This window comes from Ctenocephalides felis, unplaced genomic scaffold, assembly GCF_003426905.1.
Source record: "Ctenocephalides felis isolate EL2017-DRISC unplaced genomic scaffold, ASM342690v1 CF-g0.4_SCAFFOLD_03192, whole genome shotgun sequence".
Taxonomy (NCBI): domain Eukaryota; kingdom Metazoa; phylum Arthropoda; class Insecta; order Siphonaptera; family Pulicidae; genus Ctenocephalides; species Ctenocephalides felis.
In genome coordinates this window covers 1-25,919 of record NW_020539346.1, presented here as the reverse complement: position 1 = coordinate 25,919, position 25,919 = coordinate 1, and the positions used below count along the sequence as shown (strand labels likewise).

Sequence of the window (25,919 nt, the reverse complement as noted above, 5' to 3'; positions counted from 1 at the left end):
CCATAAAGCACATAATATAAATGTTATACTGACAAAAATTAACTAATAACATCCCTTGCAAAATCTCACACATATATACTTCATAATCACGTACATCACAATTTCTCGGGGTAGGAAAATTCATAAGCTCCTCCCTAAAGTCAACAGCCAATCGGAGATAAAATCATCCCTTACCATGCAACCAATCGCGAAAGAGCAACCCTTATTGAGATTTAGCAAGGATTTTCATGTAGTGGGTGCCGCGCTTAAACGAGCACGAAATGTCAATTGTGATCGGCGAAATCAGTTACTATAAATCTGTTATTATAGACGATTAAATGTTTAATGATGTGAACCAATAATTTTTGTAATAAAGTATTCTAAACTCTAAATTCAGTTTTGGTGGTAATAATAATTAGTGATTGCAGTGGTATTTATTGTGATGTGTTATAAACATTAGACAACGTGAATACTTTTATTTGGTCACATCAGAAACAATAAATCACATCAAAATTACTTTCAAAACAATGTGAACTGATAATTGAGAACTATTAATTATATAACATTAAGTTTGCCTATTTAGATATTATCTATTGTAAAATTTATACAATAAGAACTGTTAATATTTTTTTCTATTTACCTGAACATATTAACTATGATAAGTGTAATCTAAATGAAATATGTGTTTAAAAAAATGAACATTGAACGAAAGTGGTAAAATTAAAAAAATGGCAGTTATTAATCAGCACTGATATTTGATGATTTGATATAATAATAATACAATCTGCATTTTATTTCTATTACCTTTTACTTAAAAATCAGATTCTTCCACCATGTCTATGCAATTGACAAATGGTATAGCAAAAACGCCATTCCTAATAGAAGACATATTATTCCGATCTTCCAACGCCGAACAAACCGCCACAGACAAAAAGGCACCTCATGAGGAAAATATTACGCAAACGGCGGTAGGCCAACGCCAAATTGGTGGCAATCAAAGAAACGTGATAAATGTAGTGACCAAAAGATTGGACGCCGCCGGAATCAATTCTAATAATGGTTCAAATGAAGGACGGGGTATAAGTCAACAAGTTTTCGCGAATATTAAGCATAATACTGGACCTCCACCTCAGGTAGGTTACCTATTATTAGTTTTTAACGATAAGTAAAATCAGTTTATTTAAACTCAAAACTTTTCTCAAACTTCGATGAATTTTTAACATTAAACTATTTGTCGTAGGGCCGTAGCATTTTAGTATGTTCTATAAGACTATGATATACATTCGTAAGAAAAGTTTCATACAAATCAGCATTTTTTTCTGCGACAGTTAATTTCGTTAATAAACAGTTGAATTCGGTTCGAACAATTTTTGATTTTTTAAATCGATTCAGAATTGAGAACTAAAACGTGGACAAAAATTTTTCATTTTTCTGCTATTTACAAAGAAACGGCTCAGCCGATGGCCGCTCAAAACCGAGAAATTATAATCCACATCGAAATACATCGATTGGCTTTTAAATTTTTGAAATCGGTTCAGGCGAAAAAAACGTCAAATAAAGGTCAAATTTTGACGATAATAATAAACGATACTAATTTTCGTAAACTTTGACGAATTTTTACAATTGAACGAATTGCAGGGCCGTAATATTTTAGTATGATCTACAAGACTATGCTATCTACCGTCAAAAAACGGTCCGGCTGATCTTTACCAAAAACTAATCAGGTCGATTCCCAATCAATATTTTTCGAACGATTTTTGAATTTTTAATATAGATTCAAAATTTCGGGCTAAAAACGAGGGCGAAAAATTTTTCACTTTTCTGCTATTTACAAAGAAACGGCTTGGCTGATCGTCGCGCAAAATTGATAAACGCCAGTCCTCACGCACACGCACACGCACACACTTTTTCCAAATTTTGTCTCATTCCATTCAGAAGATAAAAATCATTCTATTGAAAAAACATAAAATTAGTAAATTGCATTTTTTGATGAAAACAAACTTCTCCTTCGGGAAGATAAAAATCATTGAATTTAATGTATTCTTTAATTTATACGTCATACTTTATTATCATATTGGTACATTTGTAATTTTGAAGCAAAAATTTTTAATATTCTACTTATCGTCCATTATCAAGATTTTGTCCGAGCTCAAAGTTTACCCCGTTGAAATCATATTTATTAAAATATACACATGGTTTTACGGTTTTCAAAAACCAGTTTTCAGGAAAAAATCTTGAGATTCTAAAACATGTTTTTAGTAGAAAATGCCGGTTTTCAATGTATGAATGACTTTTGAAAAATTTAAAATGACAAATGCAGCCAAAATATGAATTTTCATTTATTATCAATAAAATCTAACAGTAAATAATTCAAGCCAAAAACTTATGAACACTGGAATTTTTCTATTAAACTATTCGAGCAAATAGATTTTCTATGAAAACTGGAAACTGGCCGAAACCGAACAAAACCGAAACCCGGGAAAAATCTGTTCAAAAGACGGTTCCTAATGTCGGTTTTTGTATAAAGTCTAATGAACACTGTAAATCAGAATTTACAGTTTTAAAATAGATTTTTTTGCAAATGGTTCATATTGGTTCCATTCCCTAATCTACCTAGTAATTGTTAAAAAAAACTACATACAATCACATACAAATACAAATAGTAGGGGCATAAGCCGATTGGCGTATAATAAATAAATAAACTAGTTGAAGGTGCATTTAGCCTGAAGGCAAGTTGCATGAACTTCCCGAAATGTGTAAATAGTATACTTAATCGATCCAATTTTAGAATAAGCAACTTGATCTGCCTTTAACAATATTTTTTTATTTTATAATTATTAAGAAATTTATATTTATCACTATCATTGATTATAAAAAAAAATATTTTTTATTCTTTTTTATTATTTTTAATATAATAATCTGAATACATAAGTGGTTCTCATTGTGACAAAATTGTATCGACGCATACGATTATTTTTCCAAATTGTAGAAAACGATGATAATTATTATAACTTGATTAAAGTAAAGAATTTCTTGGTCATTTCACGACCTTGGAGACGAAGTATATTTTCTAGGCAGAGGCTTCATATGTTTTTGATTTTTCAAAATCGGTTCGGTAGGATGAGCTTAAATGTGGACGAAAATTTAACACTTTTTTTCAACAGTTAATTACAAGAAAATGGCTCGGTAGATTTTCACCTAAAATTAATCAGTACCATTCCCAACTAATATCTTTCGAACAGTTTTTGATTTTTCAAAATCGGTTCGGTAGGATGAGCTTAAATGTGGACGAAAATTTAACACTTTTTTTCAACAGTTAATTACAAGAAAACGGCTCGGTAGATTTTCACCTAAATTAATCAGCATCATTCCCAACTAATATCTTTCGAACAGTTTTTGATTTTTCAAAATCGGTTCGGTAGGATGAGCTTAAATGTGGACGAAAATTTAACACTTTTTTTCAACAGTTAATTACAAGAAAACGGCTCGGTAGATTTTCACCTAAAATTAATCAGCATCATTCCCAACTAATATCTTTCGAACAGTTTTTGATTTTTCAAAATCGGTTCGGTAGGATGAGCTTAAATGTGGACGAAAATTTAACACTTTTTTTCAACAGTTAATTACAAGAAAACGGCTCGGTAGATTTTCACCTAAAATTAATCAGCATCATTCCCAACTAATATCTTTCGAACAGTTTTTGATTTTTCAAAATCGGTTCGGTAGGATGAGCTTAAATGTGGACGAAAATTTAACACTTTTTTTCAACAGTTAATTACAAGAAAACGGCTCGGTAGATTTTCACCTAAAATTAATCAGCATCATTCCCAAATGATATCTTTCGAACAGTTTTTGATTTTCCAAAATCGGTTCGGTAGGATGAGCTTAAATGTGGACGAAAATTTAACACTTTTTTTCAACAGTTAATTACAAGAAAACGGCTCGGTAGATTTTCACCTAAAATTAATCAGCATCATTCCCAAATGATATCTTTCGAACAGTTTTTGATTTTCCAAAATCGGTTCGGTAGGATGAGCTTAAATGTGGACGAAAATTTAACACTTTTTTTCAACAGTTAATTACAAGAAAACGGCTCGGTAGATTTTCACCTAAAATTAATCAGCATCATTCCCAACTAATATCTTTCAAACAGTTTTTGATTTTCAAAATCGGTTCGGTAGGATGAGCTTAAATGTGGACGAAAATTTAACACTTTTTTTCAACAGTTAATTACAAGAAAACGGCTCGGTAGATTTTCACCTAAAATTAATCAGCATCATTCCCAACTAATATCTTTCGAACAGTTTTTGATTTTTCAAAATCGGTTCGGTAGGATGAGCTTAAATGTGGACGAAAATTTAAACACTTTTTTTCAACAGTTAATTACAAGAAAACGGCTCGGTAGATTTTCACCTAAAATTAATCAGCATCATTCCCAAATGATATCTTTCGAACAGTTTTTGATTTTCCAAAATCGGTTCGGTAGGATGAGCTTAAATGTGGACGAAAATTTAACACTTTTTTTCAACAGTTAATTACAAGAAAACGGCTCGGTAGATGTTCACCTAAAATTAATCAGCATCATTCCCAACTAATATCTTTCGAACAGTTTTTGATTTTTCAAAATCGGTTCGGTAGGATGAGCTTAAATGTGGACGAAAATTTAACACTTTTTTTCAACAGTTAATTACAAGAAAACGGCTCGGTAGATTTTCACCTAAATTAATCAGCATCATTCCCAAATGATATCTTTCGAACAGTTTTTGATTTTTCAAAATCGGTTCGGTAGGATGAGCTTGAATGTGGACGAAAATTTAACACTTTTTTTCAACAGTTAATTACAAGAAAACGGCTCGGTAGATTTTCACCTAAAATTAATCAGCACCATTCCCAACTAATATCTTTCGAACAGTTTTTGATTTTTTAAAATCGTTCGGTAGGATGAGCTTAAATGTGGACGAAAAGTTTTTTTCAAATTACAAAGAAACGGCTTGGCAGATCGTTGCACAAAACTGACAAACGATAGTCCTCACCGAAATACATCAAATGGCTTTTAAATTTCTAAAATCGGTTCAGGCGTTTTTGAGAAACGTCGATCAAAAGTCTAATTTTGACAAATGCCAAAAAGACCATACTGATTTTTGCAAACTTTGACGAATTTTTAAAGCTAAACCAGTTGTCGTAGGGCCGTAATATTTTAGTATGACCTAGAAAACTATGGTATCTATCGTCAAAAAAATAATCATAAAAATCGTCGAAATTTTTTTTTTTAAAACTTTATTACAAGAAAACGGCCCGGCCGATCTTTACCAAAACTAATCAGCACGATTCCCAACCAATATCTATCGAACGGTTTTTGAATTTTCAGAATCGATTCAGAGTTGCGGGCTAAAACGTGGACGAAAAATTTTTCACTTTTCTGCAATTTACAAAGAAACGGCCCGGCCGTTCGCCGCACAAAACTCAGAGACGATAGTCCTCATCGAGATACATCAAATGGCTTTTAAATTTTTGAAATCGGTCCAGCCGTTTTGGAGAAAACGTCGATTTACGGCAAAAAATCTGTTCACACACACACACACACACATACACACACACACACACACACACACACACACATACTTTTTCCAAATTTGGTCTCATTCGATTCAAAATGGCTTGAAACGTCCAGAAAACATAAAATTAGCGATTCGGATTTTTTGATGAAAACATAAACTTCTCCTTCGGGAAGTTAATAAGCAATAATAGTAATCGTTTCCTAAATAAAGAGATATGTAAAAAGTAAAACGATCAAATGAAAACAGAAACATATTGGGAATTAACAGTTCCCATTATTTTTGTTTTAATTTGATTCTGAACTATTCGTTGTACAGACATTAGCATGATGTATAGATATCAAATAATTAATTTATTAATTATATAATAAATTAAGATTTTGTCAAAAACCTAGTTTATGAAACAAATAATTTAATATTTTAGAGTGAAGTACTAAAAAGAAATAAGATTTTTCATTGTCCAATAAGAATCAAGTATGATTTCTTTCGCGGTAGTGATATCGATGAGCCAAGTAAGATTTTACAAGAACATTAATTCTAACTAATGTACACTGCGTAGATATTTCATACGAATGTAAAGATTCTTGCAAGTATCTTTTTCTTAGAACTCCAATTTGTCTCTATTTTATTATCTAAATTAGCACTTTTCAAATTAAATTCTAGGTGTACACAACAAATAACGATTCACCCCTATATTACGCAAGTACGGGACCTTATCAAGGACCACATTATGCCGAAGGATCTTATTTTCAAATGGCTCTAGGAGCCTATTTAAATAATTCTACAAATGGCCATCCTGCAGGAGTCTCACCTTACAAAAGCGTCGACCCTTATTTTATAACACAAGGTAATAGCCCAAATAGTATTTAAAACGTAAAAAATGTAAAAAAGCTAAACAAATGAAATCTGAAAATTTTGTAATTAAAAATTACATTGATAAAGAAATAGTCGATGAAATCTGGTTGAAGAATTTGGCCTCTTTTCAATTCAAATGCACTGTACTGTGCAAATACAACAAATCATAAATACTTGACTAAGCAACCTAGTTTTAAATCAATGTAATAACAATATAATGAAATGTAAGAACAATTATTTTTCAGTTCTATATTAGTATTAATAATCAAAATGTACTCTTAAATGATCAAAATGTACTGTTAAATGCAAAACCTTAATTTAAATTTTTCAGATTTTTTTATAATAATGTTCTATTAATTCAGCTCTCAATATTTCTCAAAAAATGATGTTCTTGATGTCTTCAAGGATTTTTACCAATATTCATAACTTCAAACAAAAATTAAATTATAGAAAGTTCGGTTTAAAAAAAAATATGTGAACCGAATGGTTTTGATCGGGATATTTTATTATTTACATTTCCACATCCAAACTTTTTGTTGCTATTCATAAATAACTATTTTCGATATTTTTGTTATCAGCAGGACTGAGTTTTCCAGGAGGTCCACTTTTTGGTGGAACTGCGCATGAATTGGCATTAGGAATGGGAGCACTGAGACATTGTAGGCGAAGAAAAGCGAGAACAGTTTTCTCAGATCCCCAACTAACAGGTAGTTACAATTTATAAATTGAAGAAAAATAATTTTGATAACCTATTTACTTATTTTGATTTGTAGGATTAGAGAAACGTTTCGAAGCCCAACGATATCTCTCAACTCCGGAAAGAGTTGAATTAGCTGGGGCTTTAGGTCTATCAGAAACTCAAGTGAAGACGTGGTTTCAAAATAGAAGAATGAAACATAAAAAACAACTCCGGAGAAGAGCCACAGTCGGTAATGAAACAACTACCAATGCCTCTAATCATGGAACCAGCACAGGTAATTTTCAAAACAAATTACATATTAACACTTTGGGGCCGTTCAAGTATTACGTAAGCACTATAGGGGAGCGGGGGGTTTATTGATTTGCTTATTTTGTGACATTTTGGTGACAGTTTTACTTACTTTTGCTGACAATGGGGGATGGGGGTGGGTAAATAATTGTACTAAATCTGCTTACGTAATACTTGAACGATCCCTTTTTGGACGCATGTCATAGTAACAAAAAAACATAAATATCATAATACCAAATATAAGATCATAAAAGATAAAGATATAGATCATAAAAGTAGTTATCCAAAAAATATATATCGATCTCAGATAACAACGAAATGCAGGGGACGAAAAAGTCATGAAACCAGCACCTAATAATCTTCTAATGAAAAAATTAATGGCAGGAGTCGTCAAACAAATTATTTTTGCAGTAGTTGCACTAGAAAACCAGGGCTGCACATTAAAGCCTTTAGAAAAAATCCATACAATGCAAAACTATAAAATTATTTTTTACAAAAAAAACTAGAAAACATTCTAAAAACGTATCATAAGAATTAGCGAATCTCACTTAATTTTCATAATCCTGTAAGTTATGTATCACTGCTTTTAGCAGAAATTGAATTCAAATTTAATACTTCAGAAAAATATTAATGCATATAAATTTATTCAAGTTATATCTGCGTAAAATTTGTGAATGTAAATGCATTGAAAAATTGAACTTACGATTTTTCGTTTTATACTCGTTTTGTTTCCTAATTGTTATGAGAGAAAACTACTCAAACATAGCATATTATACAAAAAACTATAATATGCTTGTTAATATTTAAATTAAATTTGATTTAAATACGTATAAGTATAATAAATGTACTATACTTGTTATAGGATTAAATTCTTAACAACATGCTTAGAATTAGAAATAAACTAACCTGCTGCTGCTATCAGTTTGTTGACTGAAATAAAAAAAATCATTAAATATATTAAAACTGACGTAATATATTTTATGAATTAAATAGTTGAAAATAAAAAATATCATTTACCTAGCAGTTTGCAGAAGGCAGATAACCAGGATCTGAACAGTTTTTTTTTTTTTAACTATCACCAGTTAATAATTGTTAATCACTTCACTAAAACTGAACAACAAACACAATACTTATTTTAAAATAACTACTAAGACATTTTAAAATTAAAACACCAAAATCATTTACCTAGCAGTTTGCAGAAGGCAGATAACCAGGATCTGAACAGTTTTTTTTTTTTAACTATCACCAGTTAATAATTGTTAATCACTTCACTAAAACTGAACAACAAACACAATACTTATTTTAAAATAACTACTAAGACATTTTAAAATTAAAACACCAAAATCGAAACACATTCTTTTAAAACCAACCCGGCGCGTCCGAATGTAAACTGTAGCCTGAAATAAAAAAAAAACAAATATATTATGAATTCTATGTATAATAAATTATAATTATGTTACGTTATATGTACATAAAACATTTTTTATAATAATTAAGATGTTGAAATGAAAATTGAAGATACTATCTATTAATTCCAAACATTTTAGCACATGATCTTTCAAAGTAATTTAAACGGGAGGAAAACAAATTAATTTGTGTAATATTAACAAAGGCGCAGTTTCAACTAATTCTTGTAATTAATAAACAAGATGTTATATTAGATACCTTGTTTTCTTGTTCATTCGAATATGATACTAATTAATCAGTTTTGCTTCAATTTAAAAAAACACTAAATATGCCATGAGTTAGTTTGTCGAAACGAACAATTTGGTTCATATTATAATTGTATACATTCATACAAACAAATATATATATATATATATATATATATATATATATATATATATTAAATATTAAATATGAACAAAGCAACACTCAGATTTTTAACACAAATTTATTTAATAATTACGAACGTTTCGAGACCATGGTGTGCCTCATCTTTAGTGTAATTTCAAAAAACAGTTACTCATATACTATACATTCTTTATTCTCATATATATATATATATATATATATATATATATATATATATATATATATATATATATATATATATATATATATATATATGTATAACTGAATGGGATAATATTGAATCAAAATAGCAATAAACACAAATGAATTAGAATTAACAAATACTTAGTAGTGTTTGTTACTTAAGGTCTAGAATGTATTCTAGTCTAAAAGTTTCAAAAAACGTGAGCAAGATGAGTTTTTGCGTTTTTTTTTTGCAAGATGAGTTTTTGCGTTTTGATGAGTGATGCGTTTTTTTTATAAACTGTCTTTTTCGATATGATACTTAAGATTTTTTACTTCTACTGGACTTATTTACATGAAATTTTCACAGGGTCTTCTATCTTCTTTATAGTCTTTTCTTCAGTATAAAGTTTATACTGTAAACTACGCCCATCCCCAAATCCCAATTTTAATACTTTTTTTAAAAATCGACAATACCATAAAAAGTTCTTTTCCAGACAGTCCATATTTTGTGAAAAAAAAGATTGTAACTTGCATTTAGTTTATTCGAAGGCGATATTCTTTTAGGTTAATAATATATATATATTTCTTCAGATTATTTGGAGGGTTAAAATCATGCGCACCGACAAGTGTCAATTTTTTGAGTTTCCCCATTTCATTTAGAATTGAAACTATAGCTATTTTTAACTTCCCATAGGGTATGTTATTGTAATCGTCCAAAAATCGAAATTGAAAATTTTTGCATGTTTTGAAAGTTACTGAATATTTTGGCATACCTTAGAAAAAATGTATCTGTGTGTGTGAGTGTTTTGTATATCCGATTTGAATGGTTCAAAAAACATTCAATTCCTATTGATAGGGAGATGTGCTGATTAGTTTTTAGCAAAGACAGGTCTAGCAGTTACGGAGATAAAGAGCAAAGAGTGCAGAAAATAGAAATCGAGTTTTTGAGAGAACGGAGCATCCGATTTGAATGATCTAAAAAACATTCAATTATTAATGATTGGGAAAAGTGGTTATTAGTTTTTGGCAAAGGCAGGCCCGGCCATTTCGAAGATGCAGAGCTAAATGTGCAAAAATGGCAGTTTTTGAGAGAACTAAGCGTCCGATTTAAATGATTAAAAACTTTCTGCTTGTTTTAACAAAATAATTGATTTAAAAAAAAAAATTAGTTTCAAAAAATTTTTTTGTCAATTTTTTTTTTCAAAAAGTTTTTTTTTGTATACTGAAAATAATTCAGATTTTATTTTTAATTCTGACTAAAGTTCTAATATACTTTAAACAAATAATTTCAACTTTCCAATTCAGTTTATATAATTCTTATAAATATTAGACAATGTTACAATATTTATAATAATCTATTTGAAAACATTCAGTATTCCTCGAACATTTCGTTACGGTAGGGGAAGTTCCAGCAATTTGCCTTAAGACACGATGCCATACACCCCACTAGTTATTTTTTTTGTATACTCAAAACAATTAATAATTATAAAAATATACTAAAAATAATGCCTTTTTGCGCCCTCTCAAAATTCGCATAAAGTTCATGCCTTTAGACCAGAATTCCGCCATTTAGTGAGTACACATGATCAAGAGATTGTTCGTTCATATCTATAACGTGACAATTTATAGATCAATTTCATATTTTAATACTAACCAACAAGTTATCAATGATGACTCTCCGCGAATTCCAGGACACTGCGGATTAAAACTCATACCATAAAATGATAAAAACACTTAAAATACTAAAATTATTACTTAGGACGTATATAATATTATTTATCACGTGGTCGACATGTCACTTGCTGCAGACATCCGCACAGCTCGAAGGTTACGGGAGAAAGAACTAAAGGTACACGTACACGACAAAGACTGATTCGGCTGGATTCGGCAATGTAAACAAAGATAGATGAATTGTTAAAATGATAGATGTGACGTCAAAAATGCATGCAATTTAGTTCTTCCAACAGGATATGTCGCTGTTACAGGTGAATTAAACACCCGACTTTTGACAGTTCATCACCTGAGCGCCTTTTTCGATTGTGCAAATCAATTGGACATCTTCAATAGATAAGACCTTCGACAAATCACTGGCAATGGTCAGATGATTTGTATTTTGCCAACGCCTTCAGTTTCATGTCAAATATTTTACTTGTTGTTCGTTTCAGGACAGTTGTAAAAATTATTAAAATAATAAAAAAAAAATGGACATCTTCGTATACTTGGGTATCTTTGTAATAATATACTTCAACATAAAGAGATTGGAACAACTACTAGGGTTTACGACTGTAGAACTAATTATTATTAAGTAAAATCAACACAACAGTTCAATAATAATATAAATCAATGCAAAAAAATAAACTAGTGGTTCATGGGATCGTGCCTTAATGCAAATTGCTGGAACTTCCCGTACTAAAAAATAATTTTTTTAGAACAGATTCAATTTTTTTAGAACTCTGAAAAAAATCGATTTTTGGGATTTTTTAATTTTTTTTAAAAAAATTGACCTTTTTGAGAAATTTCGTTTTTTTTATATTTTGAAATATTTTGGGAACTTCTTTTCAGAGCAAACGCGATGCGTTAGCTGCGTAGAAACGAAATATCGAAGCGCGTGGGCGCCGCGTTATAGTATATCAGATAAACATTGGTACGGGTCCTATAGAAATGTTAACAAAGTTTGTTTTTATTATTAAAATATCTATAAAATATGTGATAATTTGGTGTGCATATGTCTAATAATCATTTTTATCCGCCAAATGGCATTTTTTTCACTTTTTTATGGGATCTCCGAAACCGCTAGACTTGTTTTCCCAAAAACTTCCTCAGTTCTTCATTTCGTCAATACAAATAACACGTTTTATAAATATTTGTTTGCTTGAATTACCGTTTTTGGCAGTACGGCTGACCCTGCCTTTGCCAAAATCTAATCAGCAATGTTTTTTGAATCATTGAATATGGTTGATCCGAGTTCTCGAAATCGTCGACAAAAAATTGTATCCGCATATACATACATTCACACACACGCCCACAAACACATACTTCTATTTTTTCCAAGGTATGCCAAAATGTTCGAAACGTAAAGATATATAAAAAATTTCATTTTCGAGTTTTTTGCGATTACTATAACATATGGGAAGTTAAATATTTAAAATCATTTACTATTTAATTCATTATTAGCACACAATCTTCGAATGCGATTACGGAAGATATAACACTCAGAAAATTATCTAAATATATATATATATATATATATATATATATATACATAAAACGAGAGGTTTTACTTCAGATGGTGAAATAATATGATAAAATTGTTCTTGGGCATCCATCCAGTAATTAAAAACAATTTTATCAACCTTAAGCCACAATAATACCTTATATTATCTAAATAGTATATATAATAAATTAGTAAATATAGTAATAATACAAAATTTAGAAGTACATATTCTATATGACTTTCAAAGATTGAACATAAAACTTATTTTATGAAATTATCCTAATTATCATCACAAATTAGAAAATCTTCTCAATTTACTCGTTGCTTCGCTGCTCCTTCGCCACAATTAGGAAAACTTAAAAAAATATGGCATATTTAATAGTAATTACGTTTCGGACTAACTACTATCTATAACTATATTTAAATAATCTGAAACAAAATAGCTTACAGAATATAGTTAATGTTCTAATTGTAAATTAATAAAAGAAATACAAAAATAAGATAATACTCAACAGAAGCGTACTGTGGCTTAGGGTTTGGCATAAAAAATTGTTTGGGGCTCTTGAATTTTATGAGATTTAAGTAAATATACAATTATACTTTTTGCCTTTTTCGGACTTTAGTCTATACTTCTATGAATAAATTGAAAGGTATTTATTAAATTTTACATATGTGTGTTGTTTCTAAATTATATTATTATAAACACATTTCTGGTACCAATCTCTTACCTACAATCAACAGAATATTTAACCAATCAACGATAATCAATAACAGTTAAATTATAAAAAAAAAAATCACAGCTTTTGCACAAATGCACTAAAGACACAAAAATAAATGACTAATCTAAGTACGTTTTTGTTATGAGTGAAACGAATATTAATAGTAAGTGTGTAAATAGGATTTCACAACGCTAGAGTTCATAACTTATTCCTGAAGTTATAACGTTTCCAGATCGTGATTTGTCTCATCATCAATGTATATTACCATAAATACGGGAAATTATAATCTTCTCCACCAAAATATAATTTTCCGTCGCATCTTGTAGCTCCTTCAAAGTAATCAAACCGCTTAAGTTCGTGGTCTTCGGTTCAACTTTAATTTAATTGCATGATTTCGTCAAGGAAACTTAGGAAGTAACATGTTCTAAGAAAATTGAACCACATTTTCCCTTCGTCGCTTCTTGTTTAAACTTAAGAGAATACTCCATTAGTTCTATTAACAAGTTAATTTCATCCTCTCTTGGAAACTTAATTGGTTTAGTCTTACAAGACGTTACATTTACAATATGCACTATCGCAATCTTTAAACCTGCACAAATAGAACTTGGAATAATATTATAAAAATCAAATCAACAATCGCCATGTTGAATAGAAGAAAAAAATATTTCATTACCAAAATTCACAGTCTAGTCACAATCAATTCTACAATTCATATAAAAACATCAAGGCTAAAGAATATATAATTGACAATGTTAGATTCTTTGATTCTTTGTCATTTTATCATAATTTATTTTTATTTGATTAAATACTTTTGATAAGTATTCTTAATGGGCATTAATACCAAGGAGTTAAATGAAAGGAGTTAAATGAAAGATTAGAGTGAAATTGATTTTATTAACTTCCCGAAGGAGAAGTTTATGTTTTCATCAAAAAATCCGAATCGCTAATTTTATGTTTTCTGGACGTTTCAAGCCATTTTGAATCGAATGAGACCAAATTTGGAAAAAGTATGTGTGTGTGTGTGTGTGTGGTGTTGTGTATGTGTGTGTGGTGTGTGTGTGTGAACAGATTTTTTGCCGTAAATCGACGTTTTCTCCCAAAACGGCTGGACCGATTTCAAAAATTTAAAAGCCATTTGATGTATCTCGATGAGGACTATCGTCTCTGAGTTTTTGCGGCGAACGGCCGGGCCGTTTCTTTGTAAATTGCAGAAAAGTGAAAAATTTTTCGTCCACGTTTTAGCCCGCAACTCTGAATCGATTCTGAAAATTCAAAAACCGTTCGATAGATATTGGTTGGGAATCGTGCTGATTAGTTTTTGGTAAAGATCGGCCGGGCCGTTTTCTTGTAATAAAGTTTTAAAAAAAAATTTCGACGATTTTTATGATTATTTTTTTGACGATAGATACCATAGTTTTTCTAGGTCATACTAAAATATTACGGCCTACGACAACTGGTTTAGCTTTAAAAATTCGTCAAAGTTTGCAAAAATCAGTATGGTCTTTTTGGCATTTGTCAAAATTAGACTTTTGATCGACGTTTTCTCAAAAACGCCTGAACCGATTTTAGAAATTTAACAAGCCATTTGATGTATTTCGGTGAGGACTATCGTTTGTCAGTTTTGTGCAACGATCTGCCAAGCCGTTTCTTTGTAATTTGAAAAAAACTTTTCGTCCACATTTAAGCTCATCCTACCGAACGATTTTAAAAAAATCAAAAACTGTTCGAAGATATTAGTTGGGAATGGTGCTGATTATTTTAGGTGAAAATCTACCGAGCCGTTTTCTTGTAATTAACTGTTGAAAAAAAGTGTTAAATTTCGTCCACATTCAAGCTCATCCTACCGAACCGATTTTGAAAAATCAAAAACTGTTCGAAAGATATCATTTGGGAATGATGCTGATTAATTTTAGGTGAAAATCTACCGAGCCGTTTTCTGTGTAATTAACTGTTGAAAAAAAGTGTTAAATTTTCGTCCACATTTAAGCTCATCCTACCGAACCGATTTTGAAAAATCAAAAACTGTTCGAAAGATATTAGTTGGGAATGATGCTGATTAATTTTAGGTGAACATCTACCGAGCCGTTTTCTTGTAATTAACTGTTGAAAAAAAGTGTTAAATTTTCGTCCACATTTAAGCTCATCCTACCGAACCGATTTTGGAAAATCAAAAACTGTTCGAAAGATATCATTGGGAATGATGCTGATTAATTTTAGGTGAAAATCTACCGAGCCGTTTTCTTGTAATTAACTGTTGAAAAAAAGTGTTAAATTTTCGTCCACATTTAAGCTCATCCTACCGAACCGATTTTGAAAAATCAAAAAACTGTTCGAAAGATATTAGTTGGGAATGATGCTGATTAATTTTAGGTGAAAATCTACCGAGCCGTTTTCTTGTAATTAACTGTTGAAAAAAAGTGTTAAATTTTCGTCCACATTTAAGCTCATCCTACCGAACCGATTTTGAAAAATCAAAAACTGTTCGAAAGATATTAGTTGGGAATGATGCTGATTAATTTTAGGTGAAAATCTACCGAGCCGTTTTCTTGTAATTAACTGTTGAAAAAAAGTGTTAAATTTTCGTCCACATTTAAGCTCCATACTACCGAACCGATTTTGGAAAATCAAAAACTGTTCGAAAGATATCATTTGGGAATGATGCTGATTAATTTTAGGTGAAAATCTACCGAGCCGTTTTCTTGTAATTAACTGTTGAAAAAAAGTGTTAAATTTTCGTCCACATTTAAGCTCATCCTACCGAACCGATTTTGAAAATCAAAAACTGTTCGAAAGATATCATTTGGGAATGATGCTGATTAATTTTAGGTGAAAATCTACCGAGCCGTTTTCTTGTAATTAACTGTTGAAAAAAAGTGTTAAATTTTCGTCCACATTTAAGCTCATCCTACCGAACCGATTTTGAAAAATCAAAAACTGTTCGAAAGATATTAGTTTGGAATGATGCTGATTAATTTTAGGTGAAAATCTACCGAGCCGTTTTCTTGTAATTAACTGTTGAAAAAAAGTGTTAAATTTTCGTCACATTTAAGCTCATCCTACCGAACGATTTTGAAAAATCAAAAACTGTTCGAAAGATATTAGTTGGGAATGATGCTGATTAATTTTAGGTGAAAATCTACCGAGCCGTTTTCTTGTAATTAACTGTTGAAAAAAAGTGTTAATTTTTCGTCCACATTTAAGCTCATCCTACCGAACCGATTTTGAAAAATCAAAAACTGTTCGAAAGATATTAGTTGGGAATGATGCTGATTAATTTTAGGTGAAAATCTACCGAGCCGTTTTCTTGTAATTAACTGTTGAAAAAAAGTGTTAAATTTTCGTCCACATTTAAGCTCATCCTACCGAACCGATTTTGAAAAATCAAAAACTGTTCGAAAGATATTAGTTGGGAATGGTACTGATTAATTTTAGGTGAAAATCTACCGAGCCATTTTCTTGTAATTAACTGTTGAAAAAAAGTGTTAAATTTTCGTCCACATTTAAGCTCATCCTACCGAACCGATTTTGAAAAATCAAAAACATATGAAGCCTCTGCCTAGAAAATATACTTCGTCTCCAAGGTCGTGAAATGACCAAGAAATTCTTTACTTTAATCAAGTTATAATAATTATCATCGTTTTCTACAATTTGGAAAATAATCGTATGCGTCGATACAATTTTGTCACAATGAGAACCACTTATGTATTCAGATTATTATATTAAAAATAATAAAAAAGAATAAAAATATTTTTTTTTATAATCAATGATAGTGATAAATATAAATTTCTTAATAATTATAAAATAAAAAAATATTGTTAAAGGCAGATCAAGTTGCTTATTCTAAAATTGGATCGATTAAGTATACTATTTACACATTTCGGGAAGTTCATGCAACTTGCCTTCAGGCTAAATGCACCTTCAACTAGTTATTTTTGGCTTTTGAGACCAATTTAAATTAAAGAACAATAAAAAAGATACCTTAATTTCCCAATAAAAGTACGAACAATATCATCATACTGTTTTGATAAGCTTTGCTGCATTTTTTAACTTCCCGTAGGGTAGTTATAGTAATGGGCCGAAAATCGAAAACTAAAATTTTTGCATTTTTCGACGTTTTGAAGGTTTTTGAACATTTTGGCATACCTCAAAAAAATGGATGTGAGTGTGTGTGTGTGTTTTGTATGTCCGCATTTTTTCATCCACGTTTTCGAGCGCACGGATTAACCGATTTGAATAGTTCAAAAAGCATTCGATTCCTGTTGATAGGAAGATGTGCTGATTAGTTTTTGGCAAAGGCAGGTCCAACCGTTACGGAGATACAAAGCAAAGAATGCAGAAAATACAAATAGAGTTTTTGAGAGAACGGAATATCTGATTTGAATGATCTAAAAAATATTCAATTTGTAACGATTAGGAGAAGAGGTGATTAGTTTTTGGCGAAGGCAGGTCCAGCCATTTCAAAGATACAGAGCTAAATGTGCAAAAATTGCAGTTTTTGAGAGAACTAAGCGTCCGATTTGAATGATTCAAAGAGCTTTCTGCTTGTTTCAACAAAATAATTGCTTTTGGCAAAAAAATTTGTTTGTTTCAATTTTTTTTTTCATTTTTTTTCAGTTTATATAATTCTTATAAATAATAGACAATGTTACAATATTTATAATAATCTATTTGAAACATTCAATATTCCTCGAACATTTCGTTACGGTACGGTTCCAGCAATTTGCCTTAAGGCACGATGCTATACACCACTAGTTTGTTATTTTAATGTAGTCAGAATTTCTGCTTATTACTATGAACGACGTTATTACTAGGCAATTCATTAATTATCCTTACTATCTGGCATATAATTTAGTTGTAATACTGAACGCCATAAGAAGCGTTCTAACTCCACGGTTGTCTTTTTAATTGGGATATTGCAGAAATGTGGCCAAGAATTATTTTTGCTTGAAAGCATGTGGCATATGAGTATCTATATTTCAAAGTGAAAATCGATTTCGCTACTGCTTGACATCCAGCTATTCAAAGTGATACACAAGCTTGGACCCTATGTTAAAAATCTTATAGTTCTACTTACTAAATCATGGTGAAGCCCATCTTCTGCTATCCATATGAATCAATGTTCAGAAATTTTATAACAAATGAAAAGAATTATTTCTTTACAGTAATTTTTATTTTCAGGTTCCGAGCCTGTAGACTTCAGCGGCCGCCAGTTGTCCGTGGAATCCGCCTCCCAACTTCGGCAACTTGCAGACGGTTCACCAACAACAAACCGTTGCAACTCCGACATCTCCGACAACTCCGAAGACGACAGCGATGTTGACATAATTGGTGACCCTTCTACCAACCATCATCGACATGTTGATATGTCGACAGTTGTCCGAGATCATCATACAGATTACATGCATTCGCAAAAATAATAGGTGTTTGATGAAAGTTATGAGTTAATAATAAGAAGACTCCTATATATCTAATATATTCTAATATATTCATAGCAAAAATTTGACAAAATAAGACAAACGCAGTATTGGTTTGTTTACAAGTTCTCGCAATCAGGTTTGCACACATTAATATTCAAGCTGGGCTTGGAAGTAATATGAAAGACTTTGATCTCTAAAATGAAAAATAATAAATAAAAATTCGTAATATGTGAAAGTAAATGTACGAGTAAAACAAACCAATTCACATAGATTAATATATTATATGTATATTCTAAGAATGCAAAAACGAGCTATTGCAAAGCTTTATGTTAATTTTATATTATACAGATGTTTCTGTGAATTCCAGAACAAAAATGTGATCAAATAAAAATATTCATTGAATGAGGTATTTAGAAAACCAAAAACAACACAGCAATTCTGTTTCCTTTTCCTAATTTGGTAATTGATTTTTACCATGCTAAATTTCTATTAGTTTTGGAGGTCAACCAGTTCATTTGAGTTTTTAAAATAGGCAACTTATAAGAAATATTAAGAAAAAGCTGCTGAAACTTGTTATTAATACAATTAAAACAATCAATATAATAAACTTCTAGCGACATGAGCAACCATGATCTACTAAATAGAAATAAATGTGACCGTTGCGAGATATTTGGAACAGATTTGTTCATAAAATTTATATAAATAAGCAATCCAGAACGCATACAAATCTTAATAGTAATATTGCTTATTTCTTAATATACAAAATTAGATGTACGAGTATTTATAATATTTACCTTAGCAATTTAAGCCAAAATGACAATATGGATGTTAGATATATTTGAATGTGTATACTTCTTGTGGTTATGAAAATTTTATCTAAATATTAATTCAAATTAAATACCTAAAATTTAAATGGTTCTGTTATTTTGTTACTTGCTTGAATGCAAGCTCGTGTAGGAATTATCTAGTATTAATCGATTAGGATAGAATTTTAAATCATTCTTAATTATTAAGTAAATTTATTTAAATATTTTTTTTATTTTTTCATCTGTTACATATGTAATAAAAATATTGGTTCAAACAAATCCTGGTCATAAATGCATTTTCAAATTCTTAGAAAAGCAAAAAACTTATTAGGTAGATCTGAAAATATGTTTTGTGATTTTATGTCAGATTTTTTAGAAAAATATTGTTTATTAAAACAAGCATTATTACAAGCATTCAAAAATATTTTTAACTACTAGGGTCTATTTTGAAATTATTTGGAAACAGGGTAAAATACATTATAAATTAAATTTTAATAAAATTCTATTAATTTTGAATTTGTGTTCATTACATTTTGAAAAATATAAAATTTCAAACAACATATATGATTTTTTCTTGTGCATGTTTTTACAAGTCTTTGAGAAAAACTCGCACTAATATCGTACGACTGACGGAGTGGAACTGCTTCCACAGAAATTTAATAAACATGTTCCTACTACAGCTAATCCGACGAATATCTGCCGCCTGGCATTAATAAAGCCACCGTAGGAATATCCTACATGTAATTTGATTTTGAAAGATCAAAACTCAGATAATAATAGAACTTTTTAGTCCTTTTAGGAAGCGAAAGGGCACCCGCCTTGCATATTGCGTTTTGTATGCGTCGTATCGCACTTTCAACTTGACGTATTAATAAAATGACAATGAACGCAGCAGGAGAGCCAAAGGGTGAAATAACTTTGTTATGCCGAAGGTACTTATCAAAAGCATTCTTCGAAAATTAACTAATATAAACTGTATTAATATGGGTATTTAGCTTGAAATAGAAAATAGCTCCTTTCAAAAAAATTCTATACAATTTCACATTTAAGGGATAACAAAAAAAGTTATTTTAGTTAGTTATTTGCATTTCAACATTGGAAACAAGGGCAGACACGGATTATACGTAGAAACTTCCATACAATATTATGTTTAAATCCGGAAAATATTTTTATAAATATTGGAATCGAAATTAACTTTTTTTCCACAATTAGCCTTAAAACTCTCGCAGAATAATTAATCGATCTGAATCATTTTTAATTTGCAGTCATCGTTTTCATCACACACCATTTTTATTTGACTATGTCCATTAATCACGTTTTTCAGGATTTTTGGGCCCTCCCCTCCCCATTTGTGATACGTGGTGATATTCAAAATTACTCCCCTCTCCCACCAAACATCACGTGTATTTTTAGTTACAAGAAAAATTGTAAAATTTTTAATTTTTTTTTGAAAAGGTTTGGATTTTGTTAAAAAAAAACAGGTAAAAAATAAATACAAGTGATAACTTACTATACCCCACCCTCCCCCACGTGATATTTTGTGATTTTTTATCAAATCTTCCCTTCCCCTAAAAACCTCACGTGATTAATGGACGCCCCCTAAGTACTTTTTAAATTACAAAAGCCGCCTCGAGGATTATCCAAACTTATTAGCTGGTATTTTGACAGTCATTTCTCTATAGTTTTACTTGTTGTCCATCTCAAAACATAAGTATTGCAAAAAATTGTTTTGATAAGGTAAATAAATTATTGAAAGAATTATGCTTAATCCGTGTCGTGAACTATAACAATTATTGCGTCCGAGGTAAATCCAGCTTTAATATTTAAGATAAATTTTTAATGATTTTTAACGTATTTATCCATATAAGGTACCAAAATTATTATATTAAGACAAGAAAAAGTCACAATTCCTGGAAAAACTCTATTTTTTATGTCACTCATATATAACTGCTATGACCCCGTATTAAATCTTTTCTACTTCCAAATCGAAATTGTTAAAAATAAATATCTCATAGCTAGAAAATGTAACACTTAATTATTTTATAATAACCAAATATTTTATTGAAGCTCATTATATGATTTGTTGCCTTGCCATGGTAGATTGAAAACAAATTTCATAGAATCAAATAAATTATATCAAAGTGGCTCCTACATCAAGAAATCTGATGTGATTTACAAAAAAACAATGGATGATAACACATCCACTAGCACTCTACTGAGTATAGAAACGTAATCATATCAATTTCTAAATTTTTGTGCATTTATTTATACACTTACTCAACTTAGACTAATAATACTGTAAATTTTTATTCATTAACAATTATTTGTTATAGTTTTTATGAAATTTGCTAGGTGTCCAGCACTAAGGAGACTTGTAAATTATATGGTAATATAAAAAAAAATCTTGGGAATTGAATAAATAAATATACTAAATAAACAAATAGCGCAAAAGTGAAGATTTATATAAAATCTAATTATCAGTTCGATACATTGATTTAGTTCAGTATCAATTTCTCCATCAAAAAGGTAGAGTATTATCTAAAATCCAATATAAAAATAATTATTAAATAAAATGTAAAATATAGCCTCGTCGTTCTAGAAAAAATATTTCAACTTACTTGCTCCAACAATTATTACCCCATGATTTTAATAGTGCTTCTAAAATTCAGTGATAATAAAAATTGATTGTTCTCCCTTTGAGCTTGCAATCGCGACGTCAATGCTCCCGTATTTGCGGCACACTTTTTGCATTAGGTAATAAATTCGCTTTGAATGCCTCATCTCATGTACGATTCAGAACAATACTGTTACATTGCACGTGTACGTGACCAATAATTTAATAACACAAATAAATATTGGTAATGTTCTTTGATCCCACGATTCAGACATAGTATATAAAGTGCAATGCGTGTAAGACCTGCAATGAAACCTTATCTATATTTGATTCATTCCATCCCCCAGCATAACTTTTAAGAATGGGGAAATATGTATCATCAGCTACAATAGACTTTTAGACATATTTATTTAAAATGTTGTGGTTACTTCTTACATACATAATTACCCTACGCTAAATCAAAGAATTTTTAAAACAATTGAAATTTTATAAACTATCAAATATGAATTCGCATACTGGCGTGTACTAATTATCCAGACTTTCATATGCAGCTGTTATTTATTTTTTAATTTTTATTTACTAAAGTTTTCAATATCTACTGAGATCAAGTCGTTCATAATACAAATTTGTAATTAAATATTTTTATTATTTATTTATGTTTAGATTTTACTATTTTTTATTACTTGTTTATCTATGGTTATGTACATGTTTGTAACATTTTTAAAGTAATTTACATATTAAAACATTATTTTTATTTAAAAATTTCACTACCTTACACAACTTTTACACAAGGGAACTTTAATTTTAGTGAAGGTAGTAACATTTTCACGTGAATGATATTCGAGCTTAAACTTATATTTATTTATCATTATTTCATCAATTATTGTACTTCGAATCAATTGTTCCGCAGCCGGTACGGGCGACTTGATCTCAACCTAAAACGAAGCTTAGATAGAGGTTGGAGTGCGGTACTTGGTAACGGTTTGGTACGGATATAGAAACATTAGAAAATACTCGGTATAAATAATATCTGTAGATAATCTCGAGCCAAATAAGAGATTCTTGACATCTTATGATATCTGAATTGGTAAATATTTAGTACTAGCAGGCCCATGCCATTTTCAGATAAACCATGTTATACGACTCGACTTTTTGCCAAAAAGATCAAGGTTTTTCTCAGAATTGGTCCATTACTTGACCTTTATTTGATTCGGGACAGCTACAAACCTATTCGATGGTATAAATAATTTTCATTTTAAATGAAGTTTATCAAATCAGTCTGTCTTATTTCCCTTATTGCCCTTCCCCCTACCATATTCCTTACTCTTAGCACATTTTTCATACAAGAGCAAAAAAACAGGTATTACAATAGTAACTATGTATGTATTCTCGTGCACAAAGTTCTCAGCGCGTACCTAAATAATTTGATTGATTCAGTCCATTGAAAGTGTAATCAGATTTCGCGCGGGGCACGCAAAGGCGGTGTTTATTAAATGAACTAAACTAACAATGCTCTATTACCATCCACTGCGGACCAAAACTCGTGCCAACTACCCAAGTATGCAGGGGGAAAAAACTTTGAGGTCATTGTTGTTTGACTCTTCGAAATACACTTGTATCAAATATTCAAAAAATTATAACTTAAAATTTCAGAACAGTTTGATTGTTGAAGTGTGAATTCTCACCAATAAAGGGATGCCCATTAATCACGTGAGATTTTACGGGGAGGGGGAGTTTGACAAAAATCACGAAATATCACTTGTGGGAAGGAGGGGTATAGTAAGATATAACGTGTATTTATTTTTAACTGCTTTTTTTAATTCAACATTTTCAAAAAAATAAAAAAAATACAGTTTTATCACGTAACTAAAATACTCGTGATGTTTGGTGGAGGAGGGGGTAATTTTGAATATCACCATGTATCACCAAGACGGAGGGGGGTCCAAAAATCCTTAAAAACTCGCTCTAATGTATTTAAAACAGATTGTAATAATTAAAGATTCTCAAATCTACTTCTAGGAAATAATAAATTATAATACCAAAGACATAATATTCGAGATTGCTTGGAGAATACCTAATATGCTAAAATATTTGTAATTAAATATAATAGGATACAAAGAGTATGTAATAAGAGAAGTTTAAAATGAATAAAGTATAAGTTAAGTAAAAAGTAAAAATAAAATCATGTAGACATTAATAGAAAAAGGATATATTAAATATAAATATATTAAACCATTTATAATTAAATTTTACTTCTAACATTGAACAGTATTTCAATAGTTACGTATGAAGTAACTAACCCCTGTATCAAATAATTCCAAACGTGTATCGAGTTGAAAAGATAAAGCAACACACGCGCCGACAATGAAAACAATTTATCTTTTCAATAGTCGAAAACTAATTGGATGTGAAATTTACCTTTTGGTGAATTGAAAAGGCTTATATTTTGTGAAAAATAAAAATTAATACTAAAAGTCACCCCATATACTTCAATCATTTTCGATCTAAACGCTGCTACCCCCAAAGCCTCAACTAAAACATTATTTGCCACATATAATTGTTTCTGGAAGTATAATAAATTACTAGATGTATGTGACATTTTGTTTTAAGGTAATCGTCTCTCGCAAAAGTAATAAACGTTAGTCCTCAGTTTCATAGATAAAATAGGCTGGATGGATTTAAATTTATTAACGGAAAGTCAAATTTTGGCTACCATATACACAACACATCTATAATCCAATTTGGTGTCAAATAATTCCGAAAGACTTGAAATGTCGAGAAAACCAACTTCCTTCGAGAAATGAATTATAAACCAAAAATACGAACGATAGCTTATTTAAACCGGGAATTTGCATCTTATACCTTATCCCATTATTTTTATTCAAAAATAAAATTAATATAGCAATAAATAATAATAATTTGTATAAAGAAATATTAAATCAGTTAAATTTAAAACATTTACTTATATTTTATTTACATCTAAGAAATACGTATCTGCCCCATCTCTGAATTGTATTTTATATAACACGAAACCCCAAAAGAGAGTGGCGGTGGATCATCCAATGAGAAAGTACGCTGTACAATTGAGGCTTAAGTGGGGGCCTGATCGATATATATATATATATATATATATATATATACATATATTTATATATATGCGGATGTATAATACGAAGATTATTACTGCAATTAAGGAAGCGTTTCATGCGTTCCAAAAGGTCACGCTGCTCAAAACTAGGAATGAGGTCTGAGTTGAATCGTGACATGAAATTTAAGGGCAGTGTATATATAGAGATGTAAATTATTTCTTAAGTTAGCTATCATCGACTGTTTATAAAAGGCAAACTGTCATATATTGTTTCGAAATATATTTAACAATATGATTCTACAAAATAGGCTTTTGCGATCGTTTCATGCACAAATATATGTACATTTATTTATTAATTTTATTATCAAACAAAGCTAAATGTAAAATTTGGACCAGTGACTGAAGCATATTTACTGTCTAAAATAAATTATTCGATTTTAAAATCACCTAAAATAATTAAAATTTTAAATCACCTTTATAAACTGTATTGAACCATATATTAATTGACGTTTACACAGAATTTGCTTCACGAATAAACGTTTATCATTTTTTATCTTGTATTTAATTTATTGTGTATAATTTTGTATTTAAGTGCTTGTATTTATTATCAAATTATTGTAATATATTATAAACGTCTTTAATAAAGTTTTGATTGACAAAAAAAAATATATAACGTACGCTAAAGAACCATAATTTTGTGTATA

At 30.0% G+C, this 25,919-nt stretch overlaps 1 protein-coding gene across 1 annotated transcript; it reads left to right on the top strand.

Annotated features, from left to right (window-relative positions):
• The first annotated feature begins 812 nt into the window (after nucleotides 1-812).
• Nucleotides 813-18,707, top strand: LOC113381900 (brain-specific homeobox protein-like). Its single transcript, XM_026620549.1, has 5 exons — nucleotides 813-1,112; nucleotides 6,198-6,381; nucleotides 6,971-7,096; nucleotides 7,163-7,363; nucleotides 18,469-18,707. Exons 1-5 carry the CDS (start codon nucleotides 813-815, stop codon nucleotides 18,705-18,707), a joined length of 1,050 nt encoding a protein of 349 aa, XP_026476334.1.
• The last annotated feature ends 7,212 nt before the right edge of the window (nucleotides 18,708-25,919 follow it).

Coding starts and splice junctions, on each gene's coding strand:
- LOC113381900 (XM_026620549.1), top strand. CDS start 813: ATGTCTATGCAATTGACAAATGGTATAGCAAAAACGCCATTCCTAATA. Junction 1,113..6,197: donor ATACTGGACCTCCACCTCAG/GTAGGTTACCTA, acceptor ATTAAATTCTAG/GTGTACACAACAAATAACGA. Junction 7,364..18,468: donor TAATCATGGAACCAGCACAG/GTAATTTTCAAA, acceptor TTTTATTTTCAG/GTTCCGAGCCTGTAGACTTC.